Source organism: Lepidothrix coronata, unplaced genomic scaffold, assembly GCF_001604755.1.
Source record: "Lepidothrix coronata isolate B3197 unplaced genomic scaffold, Lepidothrix_coronata-1.0 Scaffold10, whole genome shotgun sequence".
Lineage (NCBI taxonomy): Eukaryota > Metazoa > Chordata > Aves > Passeriformes > Pipridae > Lepidothrix > Lepidothrix coronata.
This window is the reverse complement of record NW_016690190.1, coordinates 2,016,736-2,034,291: the sequence shown is the minus strand read 5'-3', so window position 1 is coordinate 2,034,291 and position 17,556 is coordinate 2,016,736. Positions and strand designations below refer to the sequence as shown.

The 17,556-nt window shown below is 37.3% G+C and overlaps 1 protein-coding gene across 4 annotated transcripts in view; it reads right to left on the bottom strand.

The window, feature by feature from the left end:
* Window positions 1-280: 280 nt before the first annotated feature.
* Window positions 281-17,556, bottom strand: part of GNPTAB (N-acetylglucosamine-1-phosphate transferase alpha and beta subunits) — a 44,863-nt gene continuing 27,587 nt past the window's right edge. For 3 of the 4 annotated variants that reach the window (XM_017804864.1, XM_017804866.1, XM_017804867.1), the window contains 9 exons: window positions 15,446-16,551; window positions 14,231-14,430; window positions 13,739-13,958; window positions 12,719-12,832; window positions 9,922-10,007; window positions 8,099-8,197; window positions 4,838-5,005; window positions 3,466-3,556; window positions 281-2,315 (listed from right to left, as the gene is read on the bottom strand). In XM_017804864.1, coding sequence (XP_017660353.1) covers window positions 2,238-2,315; window positions 3,466-3,556; window positions 4,838-5,005; window positions 8,099-8,197; window positions 9,922-10,007; window positions 12,719-12,832; window positions 13,739-13,958; window positions 14,231-14,430; window positions 15,446-16,551 — 2,162 coding nt within the window. In that variant the 3' untranslated portion in view covers window positions 281-2,237. Of the gene's footprint in view, window positions 2,316-2,799; window positions 2,858-3,465; window positions 3,557-4,837; window positions 5,006-8,098; window positions 8,198-9,921; window positions 10,008-12,718; window positions 12,833-13,738; window positions 13,959-14,230; window positions 14,431-15,445; window positions 16,552-17,556 lie in introns of all 4 variants that reach the window. The other variant, XM_017804865.1, reaches the window with a different exon arrangement.

The following is a 17,556-nucleotide window of genomic DNA, read 5'->3' as shown; positions in this document are numbered from 1 at the left end:
CCTCAGCGCCTCCTCCCCGTGGAAAAGGCGGGAAAGCGGGCGGAGCGCGGCAGGGACACACTCGGCGCCCTCAGGAGCAGGGGCCCGGCCGGGCCGGGCACGTCGTGCTCATTCGGCATTAAACTCGTTTAAGGCTCACCTACCTTCACCTGGTTTTGCCCGAAATATCTTTAATTTATCATTCAGATAGCAAAAAGCCTTCAGAAAGTATTCTGGTGTATGTAGCTATGGTATGGTACCACAGGAGGATTTTTCCATAAATCACTGCAAACAGACAATATTTTTCTGCCACGTTTTATATTTCAGATTCTCATTTCCTGCCCTCAGCCAGTTAAGGTATTCTGCTTTTTCCTTAGGAAACCCAAATCTAAATTAAAGAAGAACCCCAATGCTATTTCAATTTCCAATGTTCTCATTAACCCCAACCACTTGAGAAATTTTACTTGGTACATCCTTGCCCAAGTTTAAGTTTTCCCTGGGGTGGAGTTGACTCTCCTCACAGCAGTCCTGGGGGTGCTGCAGGACTGCACAGCATCCCAGGTCTTGCTCTGTCCCCCCAGCCAGGAACGCAGTGGGAAGGTGGGACATATGGCTGGGACGAAGAAGATTTGCCTAAACAAAAAGGAATTGCAGTGACAGCTGAGCTACCTATGCAATCTGCTTATTTATACAGAACTTCATTAAGAAAAACTGCCTTGAAAATTTCAACTATATTTTCCAACTATCTTGATTAGAACGTCAAATATAATTTAAAAAAAAAAAATCTCAGTCAAACTCGAATCTACCTAATATTTTCAAGCGTAAGAACTTATCAAAGCTTTCTTGTATTTCTTGAAACATCTCATTTTCTGCTAGGCTGAAGTACTGCAGATTTAAACTATTTATTTATATTCTACATTTCAGCATAATATATATTGCTAGCATGAAATATAATTAAAAGTGCTTGCATTTTTATAGTGCTTAAAAGCTTGATTCCACTTTGAGAACAGATTCATGCTTCAAAATAATAGTAAATTACTATAGTTGGAGGCTTTTTAAGAGAAAAATAATATAAGGTTTCATACACATTACTGGCTAATTTATCAAAATGGGTAAGTTTTTGTTTACTTTAAAACAAAAACAACAGACAAAACTTTTATCACATTTTAGTTAATTTCAAGGCAAATACAATACATATGCACATACATTTTGTACATCATCTGATTACAAAAATTAATGCTTTTCTGAATACTGTTAACACAATTAACTGATGATACACCACCAAAAGTTTCTGCTTGAAAAGATTCAGTACCCTTTCCTACATAAAACCACATTACTCTGATGTCTCAGCAAAACGCAGGGCCAAACCCTGTTAAATTTAAAAACACCAAAGCTTTGTATATCAGTACAAATATTGTTTTCTGTAGTGAAACACTGCTCCCATACTTTTCTACTTTAAAAGTCTGTTACCCATTCATATAGAGAGGCACTTTTGCTTTTATACTTACAATGCTTGTAAAATATTATTCCTTGATCATTTTCATTGCGTTACAACCCTCTCTTTGTAATCAAGGCAAGAAATAACATCATTGTATTCGTTGGAGTAGAATACACCAGATATAAAATACCTTTCAAATAACCATTACATGTTTTAGTACTGTGTAATTTTTTTATTAACATACATTTCTTCCAAATCCCAGTTAAATACTACAAATAGGGAGATGAATTGTCACTGTGCTTTAAAGAATGTCAACATCTCTAAATGTCTACTAAATTTAAATGACAAGTTACATAATTCTCAATTTCCCCATAGGTCTAAAAAAAGCAGCAATGACAGAAATTTGCAAAATGCTTTGGAATGCAAGATCAAAGACTTGTTACGCTGATCCCAAACAACATTTCTTTCCAACATTTTATCTCGTTGGCAATATCCACTGCAATAAATGCAGTTACATTTATTTAGGTAACCCTTTTTATAAAAAAGGATAACATGGCCATGGAACTAAGAGTCATAAAGTAAGATCTGTTGAAAACTGCCTATGTACAGGTTTCCGGCAATTATTTTTTGTTGTTTTGCAATGTCACAGCTCCAACAGCTTTTATATCATGAAAGTACTGCAGAGATTCTAACTGTAGATGCATGATTTTTTTCTTCATATCAACATAGTTAAATGTTAAACAAGAAAAGACACTTATGAAAGAGATTTAAAATGCTTAATCACATCTTGAGGTAGACTGATCTCCAAAATAAAGCTCTTCTACACTTTGATTCGTTCATGACCAGCTTCTTTTTGGATCCTTCTCCTTGGAAAAATCTTTCGTTTAAGTGCAATTAGCTGAGGAGAGAAAAAATGCAATATGTAGTTCTCTGCTGGGCTAAAGGTCCACAGCTGGTCAGGTTTTCACCCTAGAAACTATAAAACCTGTACCATCTACAGTAATTTAGTCAATACTGTACTTTTTTTTTTCCATTGCACTGGAAAAATATTTTTTGCTCAAATTCATCTATTAGGTCTGCACATTTCCACTGGACTTCCTAATAATCAGAATATAAGCAGAAAGTATGCCTATATTCTGGTTATTTTAAAGGAAATTTGTGTATTTAAACTAACACTGGGCTCCATTCAGTTTCTAAAAGATCAACACAAAGTTGGCATCTTAAAACAGTATTTATATTCCTAACTGTAACACTGAGTTGAGTATCCCCTTCCAAAACCAAGTTACTGATGGAGTTTTCTAATATATACAAAAGGCTGAAAATCAAGGGAAAGAGTCATGCAAAAGTCACAGGTGGGAAAAAAATAATAATCAAAAGCCAACCTTTCAAGAATTACACCCTCTTCATCAGACCACGGAAAGTGTTACTTAAGGCCCCAACCTGCAAAGAATTACCCATGTGATTTGTTCCATTGACTCCCTCTGAGTTCAGCAGGACTAATCATGTTCAAGAAAGCCATTTTAAGCTTGCAGAAGTGGCATTTTTTTTTCCCTTCGAGTCAGATTAAAAACCTTTTGAATTCAACAGGAGTCTTTGCAATTACATAGGGAAGAGATTTTGAAAAGGCCTCTAAATACCTTAAAATTCTCTTCAGGACTACAGTATCGCTATTACTTAAGTTCCCTTCCTGTTAATTTACTTTGCACTTTTACCAATATGTAAGTTAATAGACCAAGAATTTCAAAAACAAGTACTGATTTTAAGCTTCCGAATTTAGCACACTGATGATGAACTTGACAGTCACAAGGCACCTGAGAAGGGAACACTACTCTTTCCCCCCATATGACTCTCTTTTCAAGGACTCTCAACATGATGACTTAAAAATTGAAGCCAGCTAATCATTATTCATATAACATCTTTACTTCTTTTATGAAGGAAAAAATCCTAGCTACTCTTCAAAACCTATATAAAAAAATACATCTGATGTTATCCTGAAGATTCCATAATCTGTTAAGTGTTATATAAATTTGATAATACATTAACTTTACCTGTTCAGCAAAAAATGAGATGACTGTAAATACAATAAGTGTTACTAGAACACAATGGGTCCAGAATTTGAGCTTGTCTCTATATGCCCTCCTGGACAAGGAAAGAAGGAAAGAGAAGAAACAGCTTCATATATTATAAATTCAAATTTTCAAACTTTAAAGACTTTCCACGAAACATGCAAAAAAAGTTTTTTTTCCAGGATTTAAAGGGTGACTAAAAAGAGGACAGAGGCTCTCTTCACGAAGAGCCACATGGCGAGGACAAGGGGCAACACGTACAACCTGGTTTTGTTTTGACATAAGGAAATTTTTTTACAGTGAAAACAATCATTCTGGATGCAGCCTCCCCAGGGACATCTGCACCACTGGAAGTTTCCAAGACGTGACTGGTCACAGTGCAAGATCTTAGAATCAGTTAGGTTGGAAAAGACCTCTAAGATCAAGTCCAACCATTATGCGAACACTGCCAAGTCCAGCACTAACATGTCCCCAAGTGCCACGTCTACACGTGAAATGTTTCCCATGAAATGTTGGATCAAATGATCTTTTGAGGTCCCTTCCAACCTGGGCTATCCTATGATTCAGAAAACATTTCGATTTCCACCAGCACTTCAGCATGCTTTAACCTATCCTGGTAGGTTCATCTTTGGCTACAAGCAATTCAAAGTGTCTTTCTGAAGTTACAAAAAGTCTTGATGGAGGTTCTCAAAAAGGGAGCCAATAATATGTCTGTTCCTCCAGCGCAAATTTCTAAAGCTAACTGCTGAAATGGGTTTGCCCCCTGCTCCCTCTGCCACTACAATCCCCACCTGTTCTTGTCACCTACAATCCTCCTGATTCCTTCTACAGTTCCTCTAATATTTTAGCTTTCCTTATTAATGGCTATTTTTCATAATGTGCTGATCAGCAACAGATTTACTATATTAGTCTTGTCTCATTTCTGTCACTGTATCTGTCAATCTTTTGCTTGTATTCTCAAGTCAACTACCCCAATTTCTGAAGTTATTTATAAAATGGCAAGAGATAAACACACAAAAGTTTCACATATTATGTACAAGTGAGACACACATATATCTTTACTGATTACTATCCAGATGGTTTGGGATTTTTTAACATTTAAAGAAATCCAGAATTCCTGAATTACTTAAACAAAACAACAGTAGATTTTCTTTGCAGTAGATTAGGGCCAATTGATAAAACATTAATGACTGTTTAAGCACCAGAAAAACCCAAATCCTACAGACCTCAAATTTTAGTCTATCCAAATCTTTTTCACTTCATGAAAATACTGGGGGAAAATGGCTTGTACCAATATCTTCCAAATTATATGCTGTTGCAGTACGATACCTTGAAAACAACTTGTGTAACGTACCATTCTTGGAGTTCATGCATGTGAAGGAAACGATTCCGATATTCTCTTGGCAGTTCAAATTGGGAAGGTATGGGAAACATCGATTCATAAAAATCCCTAAGCACTGCTTTCACTGTTTGAGCATCCTTATGATTGTGATCAATGTTGTCATTTAGGCAAACAAATTTTCTAGAAAACAAGATGAAATTGTTAGAATATTTCTTTAGTAGTATGGCAAAGGTATTGGCAAACCAATAATACAGAGTCCTTTTTAAAAAAAGTATCCTTTTAAAACCAAATTGATCTATTTTTTATTGTTGCATTATTTTAAATTAATTTGATTTTAATTTTAAGAGGAGTAAGGTTGACAGCAAGTCAAAACCTCTGAGGAATCCAGTGACAGGCCACATTTCTCTTCTAGTTATATAATGCTGCCATCTAATGGGCACCAGAGTATGCCCATCGTAAACAGCATTATGATTTGTGTAAAGATTTTTATAGTTTTAAATTATCATGAATAAAGTACCTTAAACAACAAAGTGAGCTCCACTGTAGGAGGTAAACATACTCAATTAGTAATATTTTACTGTGTATGCTGCATTCTTTAGAAAAAGTCAACATAAAAACTATAGAAGATTGTATAAGAGAGCGCAAAGCTTGGTCCCCAGGCTTTGGATTACTGAGAACATGATATAAATTGGACAAGACATGGCTTGAATCATAGATCCAAAGTTAGACTTGTATAATCAACCAAAATACAAGCGACAACAATCTGGATAGAATTTATATGGAAATCACTGTGACTGAATAAGCACATTCCCAATAATGCCTCCTGCAGAGAGTAATTTCTCACATATGAAACATGCAACTATTTAAGTTACTGCAAAAAACCTGAAACTAAAGGAGCGGTTAGTGTGCTAGACTGCCGTGTACCCTTGGCCACTCTGACCTGGTGCTCAACTACAAAAATTCCGCTTCCCACATATGGGCAAGGTTATGTGCTTTATTTATATTGTGAGATACAAGACCCCTACATTTTCCCCAGAGGCAGAAATCATATCTGGTGACATATGCCTTGTCATTGCTAACCTTTGTAAATAAGTAGTTCTGGTCAGCTGTATTCTCTATAGTATGGTATGCTCTTTCAAAGAGCAAAGTTCAGACTTCCTACATGAGGCTGGATATAAGCAGAACCCTATAGTATGTGTAGCAGCCCACACAGGGAATTACCAGTGAATGGTAATGTCCTGAATCTGGCATAATTGTTAACCTTGCCCTAGACAGTTACGTGCAGGGGATAAACAGTCATTCGAATTGTTACATCTGAGAAGAACAAAATACGCCTCTCCAAAAATGAGCAGGCTCTATCTACCCTATCAAGTAATACCATGCAAAGCAGCTGGTTATGGCAATCATGTCTACACTATAAGCTATTTGGGAGTTCACTCTGGACTATCCCTGACCTTGTCCCTTGGACTGGCAGCTCATTAGCCCTGGGAATGCAGTAGCTGCACTCCAGGAGTATATATATCCCTGTTTAGCTTCATCTAAAAGAGATGCAGTTTACAGACTGAGAGGTTGCTACACACAGCAAACCAAACCACCGTACATGGAAGTGATGAGGATATTAGCCTGTTTCTAACAGAAAGACTGTTTTAATTCATTCAAAAGAAACCAAACATGACATTCCCTTGGATATTCCAGAACTAATGCCTAGATGATTAACGCTCACTTTGCCTTAAGGATGCAAATCAAACATTTTAGCAGATCAGTAAGTGAATGATACTTTTAGTTCATTCCAAGACAGGCACTAAATATCTGGTTTTAGAGACTGGGTGTAATTATTGGTTTATATGCAAGGAAAAGATAGCAAAGAGAAGGAAATGGCATGCCTACATAACTGTGCCAGCTCTCCTTTGCTAACAAGGTATGACTAGAGTACTGCACTGTGTTTTGCAGGAATACAGCCCAAGTAATTGACTCAACCTCACCTCATGGACTTGAACACTGAAGGTGAGAAACTCATGTTATGTGCCCTCTTTGGGCCTGACAAGGCTTGAAATCACACCTACCTTTAAAAAAAACCTCCTAGCCAGCAGACAAAGAAATAGAGAATAAAGAGAAAGCAGAAGGATGAGCTAGAGCACTGCCTACTTTTCCTTTGAAATGGGTCACTGTGGGAACTGGAATGCAGGAGTTATGTGCCAGAAGGCACTCTTGTAAGGCCTAGCAATAGATACAAACCACCTTCAGCTGAAAAATGTCTCAAGACTAGCATTTCCCTTTCTGAATGAATGACCTGGTAAAAGTAGTACAGTATGAGAGGAAAGTGAAAACCGGCTCTTTATCTAGAAATACAAATAATGGTGCAGTGGTAAAGGCACCTGAGATTACCCAATAACTTGCTGTGACCAAAATAGGTTTCACTTTCCCTGGCCCAAGGTACCTGGTTCTATGTTTCTCCTTGCTCTGTCTTTTGACACTTGTCAGACCCCTTCTTGAGGCCAAACTCGTTAAACTGGCAGAGAACTCTGGTTTTCTAGAGACAGAAGTAAGATGCAAGATAAAAGTGTGGAATCACGAGAAGGAAGGAGAGGAGAAAAGTGGAGGCACTGGCCCACTTCTACGACAGTTAGCTACTAAATTATCTCACAACGTCTTCTCAAAACCCAGTTTTATGCAACGGACTCAGGTCTACAGTTAAAGGCTTCTGCGAAGCAGTTTCAGACTGGAGTCCCAAACACAGCACCCTTTGCTTTGCAAGGTGGTTGCTGTGCAATGTATTCCAGGACACAGATTTTTTCCATTTATCACAGTCATTTCAGGAGCCTAATTCAACACTACAAACTCTACTCTCAGATTTGAGTACCTAAACCTTTTACCCCTGCAGAGTGAAAAACAGAGGACTACCTTCCACCTTTTACCTGTTTCTCATCAAATATTAAAAATGAAATAATATTAATACTTCTTGCCATGTTGTAAAAGAGCATGAAAGCACAATGTATATGCAAAATTGATTTTGTAACAAAATAATACACACTCAAGTTTTAGTATAAAATACCTACACAAAGCACATAAGCCCTAACATAACAGAGAGAGAAGTCACTTAGCTTCAGTCAAATAGAAAAAATTAGAATTGCTTTTGGTTCAAATTGGTCTTAGCTTTGTTTAAAAACATACGACAATAAATTATTCTTTTAACACATAAAAAGTTTAAACAGCCATAGGAGAAAATTAAAACCACCTCACAACTTCATCACAATGAATCACAAAACAGGATACCTGGGATTTTTTCGTATGTCATCCAGCTGACCAACTACATGAGAAACATTTGTGCGAATCATTTTGAAGGCAATTTCCTCTTCTCCCATGATTTCAAACCTTAATGTTAAAATAATATTGATACGTTAATAAAACAACCTGAAGTCTGGTTCAATAAATATTAATCTTGAATTTAACATAAATTAGTAACACTTCTAATCTGACTGGCCAATCTTCATTAGAATTTGCCATTTGCTTTCTATCAATATGTTTACATTTTTTGGCCAATGCTCTTGCACAGAATCACTTTCCTGTAGATTTATCAGTAACCACCTATAAATCGAAGATCTGAATTCTAACAGAAAGCTTAAAAACTATGAGCATCTGACCCCAGGTTAACAGTCTTACTAGTGGGACTACACTTACATTTTTCACCTTTCTTATCTTGATATAAGAAAACACCTTGCTGACAATGGAGACAATCTACTCCATTTATGAAGCTCAAAAAATTAATACAATCATTTAGCACATACCCTAATGATATAACTATATTACCATAAATCAGTTTAAGTACAGCAAATCCTTGCCCCCACCCTAATGTTTTTCAACCTCATTTGTTGGTCAGCTTTTCCATTTTAGCGGTAACTCTTCTGGGAAGGGAATGAATTACAAAGTTTACAGCACAACTGGATGTTCCATAAATTAATGTATAATAATGCCCCAAAGTTGCCCTAAGCAGCATCTGCAACCTTCTTTCATTCTACAGTTTTGAGTTTGTAGCCACCAACCATGTGCACTGGAGACCACCTGGCCCTGCCCAATCCTGCTGGTGAGAACAGGAGCCAAGGCTGTAAGCTTCAGCCAGCAAACAGCCTCACTGGCCTGCAACTGGTTTGCAGGTTTTATAGAGTCACAGAATATGCTGAGTTGAAAAGGGCTCATCATGGTTGAGTCCAACTCCTGGCCCTGCACAGACACCCCAAGAGACACCATGTACCTGAGAGCACTGTCCAAATGCTTCCTGAAATCAGACAGGCTTGGTTCTGTGACCACTTCCCTGGCAAGTGTGTTCCAATGCCCAATCACCCTCTGGGTGAAGAACTTTTTCCTGATATTCAACCTAAACCTCCTCTGACTCAGCCTCATGCCATTTCCTTGAGTCCCATCACTGATCACGAGAAAGAGATTGGTACTTGCCCCTCCACTTCCCATTTCAGAGAAGAAAGATTTGAGAGAACCTGAAAGATTTGATCTCAGTCAAATCTCTGCAGATACAAGTATTCAAACAAACTTATGGTCATGACTGTGGCTTGTTCTGCCCTTTTCCAAGGGGGATGGAACAGTTTTTCTCATTCACCTCCTTCCTACCTATCAGTCCTCTTCCTCAGAGGAAAACATGGTAGTTAGGTCTAAAATGCTTTTTCTGTTCTCTTTTTTATGCTTCAGTAGAAGAAAGGATGAAGTAGATTTACAACTTCTAGGTACAGGACCAGCTCTTTCCTCCTTTTTATGCTACTTTAACTGTCCTCACTCATTACACACAGTCAGTTTATACAGCCATCTAGACATACTCTGGCTTACTATGGTACAACACAAATTAGGATATGGCCCAAGACAGCACAAGTAACATGGAAATATTTAGTCTACTAAATAACAAACCACATCATTCTGCACAGTGAAATATACATAAATTAATATCTATGTTTCTTTAGTTCCACTGTTAAAATAAATCAAGCTGAGATTTGTAAGCATACACATACAATCTTTGGTTATGTATGCATTTATCCTCTTCTTATGGCTTTACAAAACCTAACATAGCTTTTCACAGGACTGCAACAACATACCTGTATTTGTTTTTGTCCTTGTATGCCTTACGAATTCTGTCGGTCACAGGTTTGCAATTAGTCACTAGGTTTTTGGTTACTGGAGGCTGCAAGAAAACAGTTTAGATTATAGGTTACTAAAAAACAGAGAGTCTGTTATAAAGATGTGCTTTGTAAAAAAACTTGTATTACAGTTAGAAAGGCCTGCATACGCTTTACTCTCCTGGAATCAAAAGCATTAGTTTCTTGATCAACTGTTGAGGGAAAAAACAAAACAATACTGGTGCATAACATCACAATTTCCTATGCGTACAAGTAATATATGAAAACTACGGAATTTTTTTTGGCAAAAAACATTGCAACTTCTAGATTTCATTCTCAATAAAATATTCAGAAATTCTAACTCTTTTGACAGATATTCCTCTGATAAAGGCCACCAGTAACACTGGCCAGGTAAACTCTGCACAACAGCTGATACATATGTTAAAACAATTCTGGAAAATAAAATCCCTATTCTTAAGGGATATTTCCATGGTAGTAGGCTCATTCCTAAAAATATAACTGCTGCAGACAACAGAAGTAAAAATAAATTAGGCCTCTATGCTGAACACAAACACTGTTTTGTCACTATTTGAGCTGACTGATAACAGTACATTAGGCATTACTGCTTAGATTAGTAATATTTTACTAACTTTCCAAAAATATTAAAGTAATTTGACATTGTTCCCAATCACTGAGACTTATTTTTAACCCATCTTATAATATATTCATCACAGCTATCCTTTAATTACTACTATTCTTCAGAGTTTTCTACTTCACAAAATTTTTCAGAATGAATTGAACGCCATAAAGAGGCAAAGGGAAGTAAGGCTGAACTGGATGAAAGGTCCTCATACTGTACAGGATTCTCAAATCCATACTTTCATTTCTTCAAATCATGCTGACAGAATGGCTTGATATAGAATTTTGCTGTAATTCAGACTTAGGGAAAAATATTTTTAAAACTTCATAACGTAACCTGATACAAGGCAGGACAGATGTCCAGAGGGAAGGAAAAAGGAAAAAAGACAATGTTCATACACATTTATCTACACACATTTTGCAGATCTCTTTGCTATGATTTACTATGATTTGCATAATGCCTTTGCATATTTTTGGATATTAAAACACGTGAGTCTAAAGTCTTCAAATTCTACAGATGTCCAGCTGGTAGTTTGGTGAGGTTTTTTTTACTTTGTTTCGGTTTTATATATATGGGTTATAATTCAGATAAAGACTTATCCAAAAGCAATAGATACTCTATTACTCTATAGTAATTCTATATTCAAATATTTTTCCTTTGAAAATGTATTGATTTGAAGCTATAAAACGTGAGATCATCCATTTTGCAAAGTACATCCACACTTTTTTCAAATGCATGGGTTGATGTAGGAATTATCATTGTAAAAGCAATTTAGCTATTAGCATCAGATCTAAAGCTCAGATCTAAATTCCAGCAGGTTTTGATGAGAATTTAATCATTAAAATAGAAATTTACAACTGAAATCATTAAGAAACATCTAGTCCTAAGACCTCAGTTTTTACAGAATCACGGTTTTTTACAGAATCATTGGTTTAGCTTGGAAGGGATCTTGGGAGTTTATCTGGTCCAACTTCCTTGCTCATGCAGGGCTACTTGGTCACAGTTGCTCAGGACTATGCCCAGGCATCTTCTGAATATCTCCAAGGAGGGACACTGTCCATAAACAAGCAACCTGCACCAGTGCTTGGTCACCCTCACATTAAAAAAAAGGGTGTTCTGATGTTCAGAGGGAAACTTGTGTTTCAGTCTATGCTCAGTGACTCTGGTTCTGCTACCAGGCACCGCTGAGAAGAGCCTGGCTCTGTCTCCTTTGTGCCCTTTGTTCAGATATTTTTATACATTTAAGAGATCCCCCTTGAGACTACTCTTCAGGCTCAACAGCCCCATCTCTATCTTCTCTCATAAGAGAAATGCTCCAACCCCTCAACCATGGTCCTTCATTGGACTCCATCCAGTATGTCCATGTGACCCTTGTACCGAGGAGCCTGGAACTAGACCCACCACTCCAGATATGGCCTTACCACTGCTGAGTGGAAAGGAATGGTCATCTTCCTTGACCTGCTGGCAACACTTTGTGTAATGCAACCCAGGCTACCATTAGCCTTCTATGCAGCAAGGGCACACTGCTGGCTCATGTTCAGGTTGGTGTCCCCCAGGATCCCCAGGCCCTTTTCTGCCAAGCTGTGTTCCAGCTGGGTAGTGCCCAGCATAATACTCCTGCATGGGGTTTTTCCTTCCCAGAGCAGGATTTTGCACCTCTCCTCGGAGAACTTCATGAGGTTCCTGTCAGCCCATTTTTGGATATTAAAACACGTGAGTCTAAAGTCTTCAAATTCTACAGATGTCCAGCTGGTAGTTTGGTGAGGTTTTTTTACTTTGTTTTGTTTTTATATATATGGGTTATAATTCAGATAAAGACTTATCAGAGAGTTCTAATCAGAGAGTTACTGATCTTTATCTTTTTGGTTCATAACAGTAAATTTTCCTAACAAGGATGGACTTTTAAAATCCCAATTGTAATAACATTCTAAAGCTCAGTTTTTCCTCTGCTTTTAAAGAAAATTAACGGGGTTTAAGTTAGGAAGTAGCTTGTAAAATTTTTACTTTGTAACACTTCATATACACACAAGTAGTAATTTTTATAAATACTTTCCCTCTAGAAATCAAACGAGTTTTTAAAGCACAATAAATACATACTCAAAGAAAACAAGTATTTTTAAGAGCAATATTTCTTACCAGATTTGGATCATAATATGCTTCCTGAGTCGGAGGAATAACATGGATCTGAGTAATGTTGGCAGGAAGAGCTTTAGAGCAATTTATTAGCATTTGTTCTAGACCCGTCAAATCCTAACAGAAAGAGAAGGAAAAAAGCCATATAAAATCCTGTTTTCTCACTGACATAGTTCTAAAAATCCAGGGTATGTAGACATATTCAATGTTATCTACACAAGAAATTTCCACAAAAAGACTAAATATTCAGCAGATCCCATTTCAATAAGTGCTAAGTCATGGGACTCCCTATACACCCAAAGTGTAACATTGGCATATTAAATCCCAAATTAGGCAAACAGAAAGAAAAGTAAACTGAAAGGACGGGAAGACTTTCTGATTAAGGTACAGGCCAGGAACACACTAAAGTAGGGCTGTGTTCCAGCTATGCCAATCATTTTGTGCACTGTCACAAAGAGATGATTTCATTGGTTTGTCCCCATTTCCTCTCTGTAAAGTAGAAAGAGTACATTTCATTCTTTACTTGCATCTCTAAGAGTGCAAGTCTTAGTAAGACTGTGTCTCTGTTTATCAGATTCCTAGAAAAACAGAGGCATGAGTCTTTGTATATGGTTATACTGTTTACTAGCATGACTTCTTTGCTACCCTTTTTCTCAATTCTTTCTTTAGATCACCTGTTCCTCAGGGCAAGAACAGTCTTTTATTGTGTCCAGGAACTAGACTAAGCACAGAAGGATCCCACTCTTCACAGTGAACATTTTTTTCTGACAAACTTACACTGCTTTCTTGAGCTGGGATACCAGTGAGCCATTTTTCTGATGCTGCTATAACTCAATTTAATTGCAGACTCCACAGAACAATGATAAAGTAGAACACAATTTCATATGCTCCACATAGTACTTAAAAACTGCTAAATGTTACCGCTATATGCAAGGATAAATAAAGATGTGAATCATTCTATTTTAAGAATTTTTTACTTCAAAACTGAACTTACTCTGAAAGTAATTGGTAAGGAAAGAGTACCTGCAAACTCAGTGGTAGTTCATGGATTCTCGTGGCCAATGTGCGGATCTCTCGGTCAGACAAGATGCCTGACTGGTCCGTATCAACCTCATCGAAGATCTGAGAGATGTTCAGTGGCTGAACTGCACTCATAAGATAGTAGAAGTATGAAAAGGCGAACTGCATATCTTCTGAGTGCCGCACTTTGTGAAATGATGTCTTGTCAAACTCCTCAGGAAACCTAGATAAGAATAAAAACTAATTTAGCACTCTAGTTCCTTGACGTGAAACATTCCTTACCTATAAATAATTTCTTATCTAGAATTTTGAAAGGCCTTCAAAAGTCTCCTTTTTTTAGCACAACTATCATATGGTAATAAATTTCTTATTTCTTTTTCAAAATATAATTGTAATGAGTGGCCATTAACACACTGGAAATAGCTACAGCAAAGCAACAACCGAAAGGTAGAATTACTTGCAGTTTTACATTATTCCAAACAAAACCATACTCACATATCCTGCAGCTCTTGCATAACAGTGCGGTCAATCATGTGAGGCATATGAGCAGGGACTTTACGAGATGTAAATCCAAACTTGCTGTTTAAAAGCTTATTTACATATCGAAGGGAATCAGCAAATGTATCTTTCAGCTGCCTTCCAAAATGCTTCCCTTCGGTAAAGTACGACATTTGTTTGAGTAATGACTCTTCTTCCTAAAGAGCAGGGCAGGCATAAATCAAGGTTACATTCCTGAAAAAGGCTGAAAACATTAAATGCACAGGAAGAACGACATTTCAGCCAGGTGTCAACTCTTTGCAACACGTGAAAATGGGAAGAGAACTTTTGAATCTTTTTCTTCACATTCCTTAGTTCTCTCTAAAGGTTCTTTAAGGAACCTTTTCCTTAAAGCTTTCATGCTTTGAGGACAACTACTTTATAAAAGGTGTCCTTAATGTTTATGTTCCAACACCTTACACACAATTAAGTCCCTGTTTGTCATCAGATTTATTTGTAATATTGCCCCTTTTTTTTTGCCGATTATTCATCCATATTTGATAAACTGAAATCCTATGAATATAAAGATTCCTCATGCAAAATTCAATCTCAGATGAACAGAAAGAGATAATATTTTAAAAGCATAGCCCCTTTGCTATTTGGAAAAGGGCAAAGCAGTTGCTACCAAATGAAGCACAGTCTTCTCTTCTAGAGGTTTTCAAAACTGCCAAAATGCTTTGGCTGGAAGCAGAGAAAATTTCCTACACATTTTCTTGACAGAGTTGAGATATGCAGCTTCTTCACAGGCTTTCCATTTCACTCCTAGAATGTAAGTATTTATTATTATACCTATTTTCTACATTTTTAAAACATAAACTGGATCCAAATTTGCATAAATGCTATCAAAACAAAATTTATGCTTTCTTTTATAGCGCTAGATATGTCTTAATAATAGCACTGAGCCAACATACAATGAATAAAAAGTGAATTTCACCAAAAGAAAGGCAGCAGAAAGGGAACAGAAATGGCTATTTGGTTTAACCCTAGCTAAGAGAGGCCCAGATCATAAAAAAAATCAGATTTTATGTGAAAAGTCAAAAGTAGCTTTCAAAAAATATCAGCATTTGCATCAAAGGCAAAACACATTCCAAATATATAGATCATATTAACAGTATTCCACTAGATGCAGAAAGATGCAACTATTCCAATAAGCAATGACATTAATATACTCACATCAAGAAGGTCCTGGAAATACTTCTTTTTCTCCCATGGCAAAAAGCCTTGGTAACTTCCAGCATAAGACTGTAATTTTCTTCCCACTAGCCCCTCCCTTTTATTTGTATCCACCTGCTCCTGCTCTTTTCCTCCTTCCATTCCCTGTGCGCCTTCTCCAGTATCTAAATTCCCAGTATGTTTTGATTTCTGTGTTTCCCTTAATATGAGTGCATTCAATACTTTTTCTCGAGTTTCATTTTTTTTCCCCATGCTCTGGGATGCAAGTGTGGCTTTAGGCTTTACTTTATAAATAGATTCATCTGTGTTCATTGTCACAAGAGTCCCCTTTGTTCCCATCGGCCTTGAAGGAATTTCATTTGCTTTCACAGTTTTTATTTTGCCATTATTTACATCTTTATAAGGCTTCTTCCAGCTGGTATGGTTCTTCTGATCTTCTGAATGATTATGCACACCCTTCTTTTCCAGGCCTATAATGTTCTTTACTGTAGCTAAGAACTGGAAAGGTCTCAGGAGAGCAGCCTTGGATAGATTAAATCCTTTCTGAGTGATATCACCATTTAGTAGTTTTAAGTCCAGGTTCTGCAGTTCCAGCTGAACATTTTCAGGAAGAAGAGACACATTTACTGATGGTATTATCACCTCTTCACGCAGACTCTCTTTTGTGCCATTTTGACGTCTCCTGACCCTGGGAAAGCGTTTTTCTTCAGGAATATCCTCAAATATCATTTCAGCTTCTGGTACTGAAGTTATACTTTTAAAATCATTGTTGGATTTTTGTGTGGAAGTTGTGTTCAGTTTTGGTTCCTCTCTAGTATCAACTTCAACAGCTACTTGCATTTTAAACTCTTCATCATTTTTATTTAGGAACGTAAGGTTAAAATAGATCACAGTTGCATTCATGCCACTGTGCATTATCAGGTGGATAGTCTTCCACTTGTTAGCAACTGAAGCATGACGGATAATTGGATTATCACTATATGAACCCTCAATTCCTTTCTTGGCTATTTCGCTGAAGCTGAAGTAGGGCAGACATTCACCCTTGGGAATAACATAGTAGGTCTGATTAAGCTGAAGTGTCACCTTGTACATCTCCTCAAAGCGATCTGGAAAAGAAACAAAAACATGAAACAAAACAAATTTCTGTCCATTTCCAGCGTGACATTTATCTTTCACTCTGTTTTAAATTGTAATTTGCCCAGCTAAATTCACTGTATTAGCAGGGAGATAGCTCTGTGAAAGAACACTTACTCCTGCTTCCAGTTTCTTGCTCACTTATCTTCAATAATGGATGACTAGAACATACTCAGATATATAAAGCTATCAGACATTCCTATGCTAATGTTAAAACACAGTATAATTTATCATTCTTTTCAGTCTCTACCTGAAGAGCCTTAGTGGCTTGTTATCACATGCCACTTCAAATTCTGTATCAGTCTTAAGTAGCTTGCCCATATTACGTTTTTGCCACATTTTAGGAGACTAATGTTACAGTGACTGGATTTCACTGCTACACTGCATCTTGATTTGAAACTTCCAAAGTCAGATAGGCTGAATGGAAGTTCTCCCTCCCACAGCACAGCAGAACAAATTCTGTCAACTCTCATATGAACAAAACCTCGCTGCCGGCAAGAGAATTGCCAGTAACACGTTTGTCTGAGCTGAGATGCAGAGGAGCCTCTACTCTTCCAAAGAGGCCAAATTCTTCCCTGACTATACCAGACAGCACTTTCAATCACTTCATTCATTCCTGCTAGCCTTTCATAACCAAATAAACTTCTGACAAGTGCACAGGTACTGAGAGTAGCCTTTGGCAGGAGCCCAGAGACAGACTTGAACTCACACTGTCAGCATCAGAGAGGTTCTTTAATTTTTTTAACTGCTATAGGCATCATCAATTCGATTGTCCCTATTCAGGTAAAGACACTTTGCATTACCAAAATGTCATTTCTCCACTTAAAATGTCAGTCTCTCGGGGCAGGCAGTTCAATGCTTGCTGCTCTCTAAGGTATCAAGCCTTCACCCACGCTTGGTCACTGTTAAATAAAGCAGCATATAATACTGATCCAGGTTTGAATTAGTGAGTACAAGAATCACCTGACTTCTTTTTC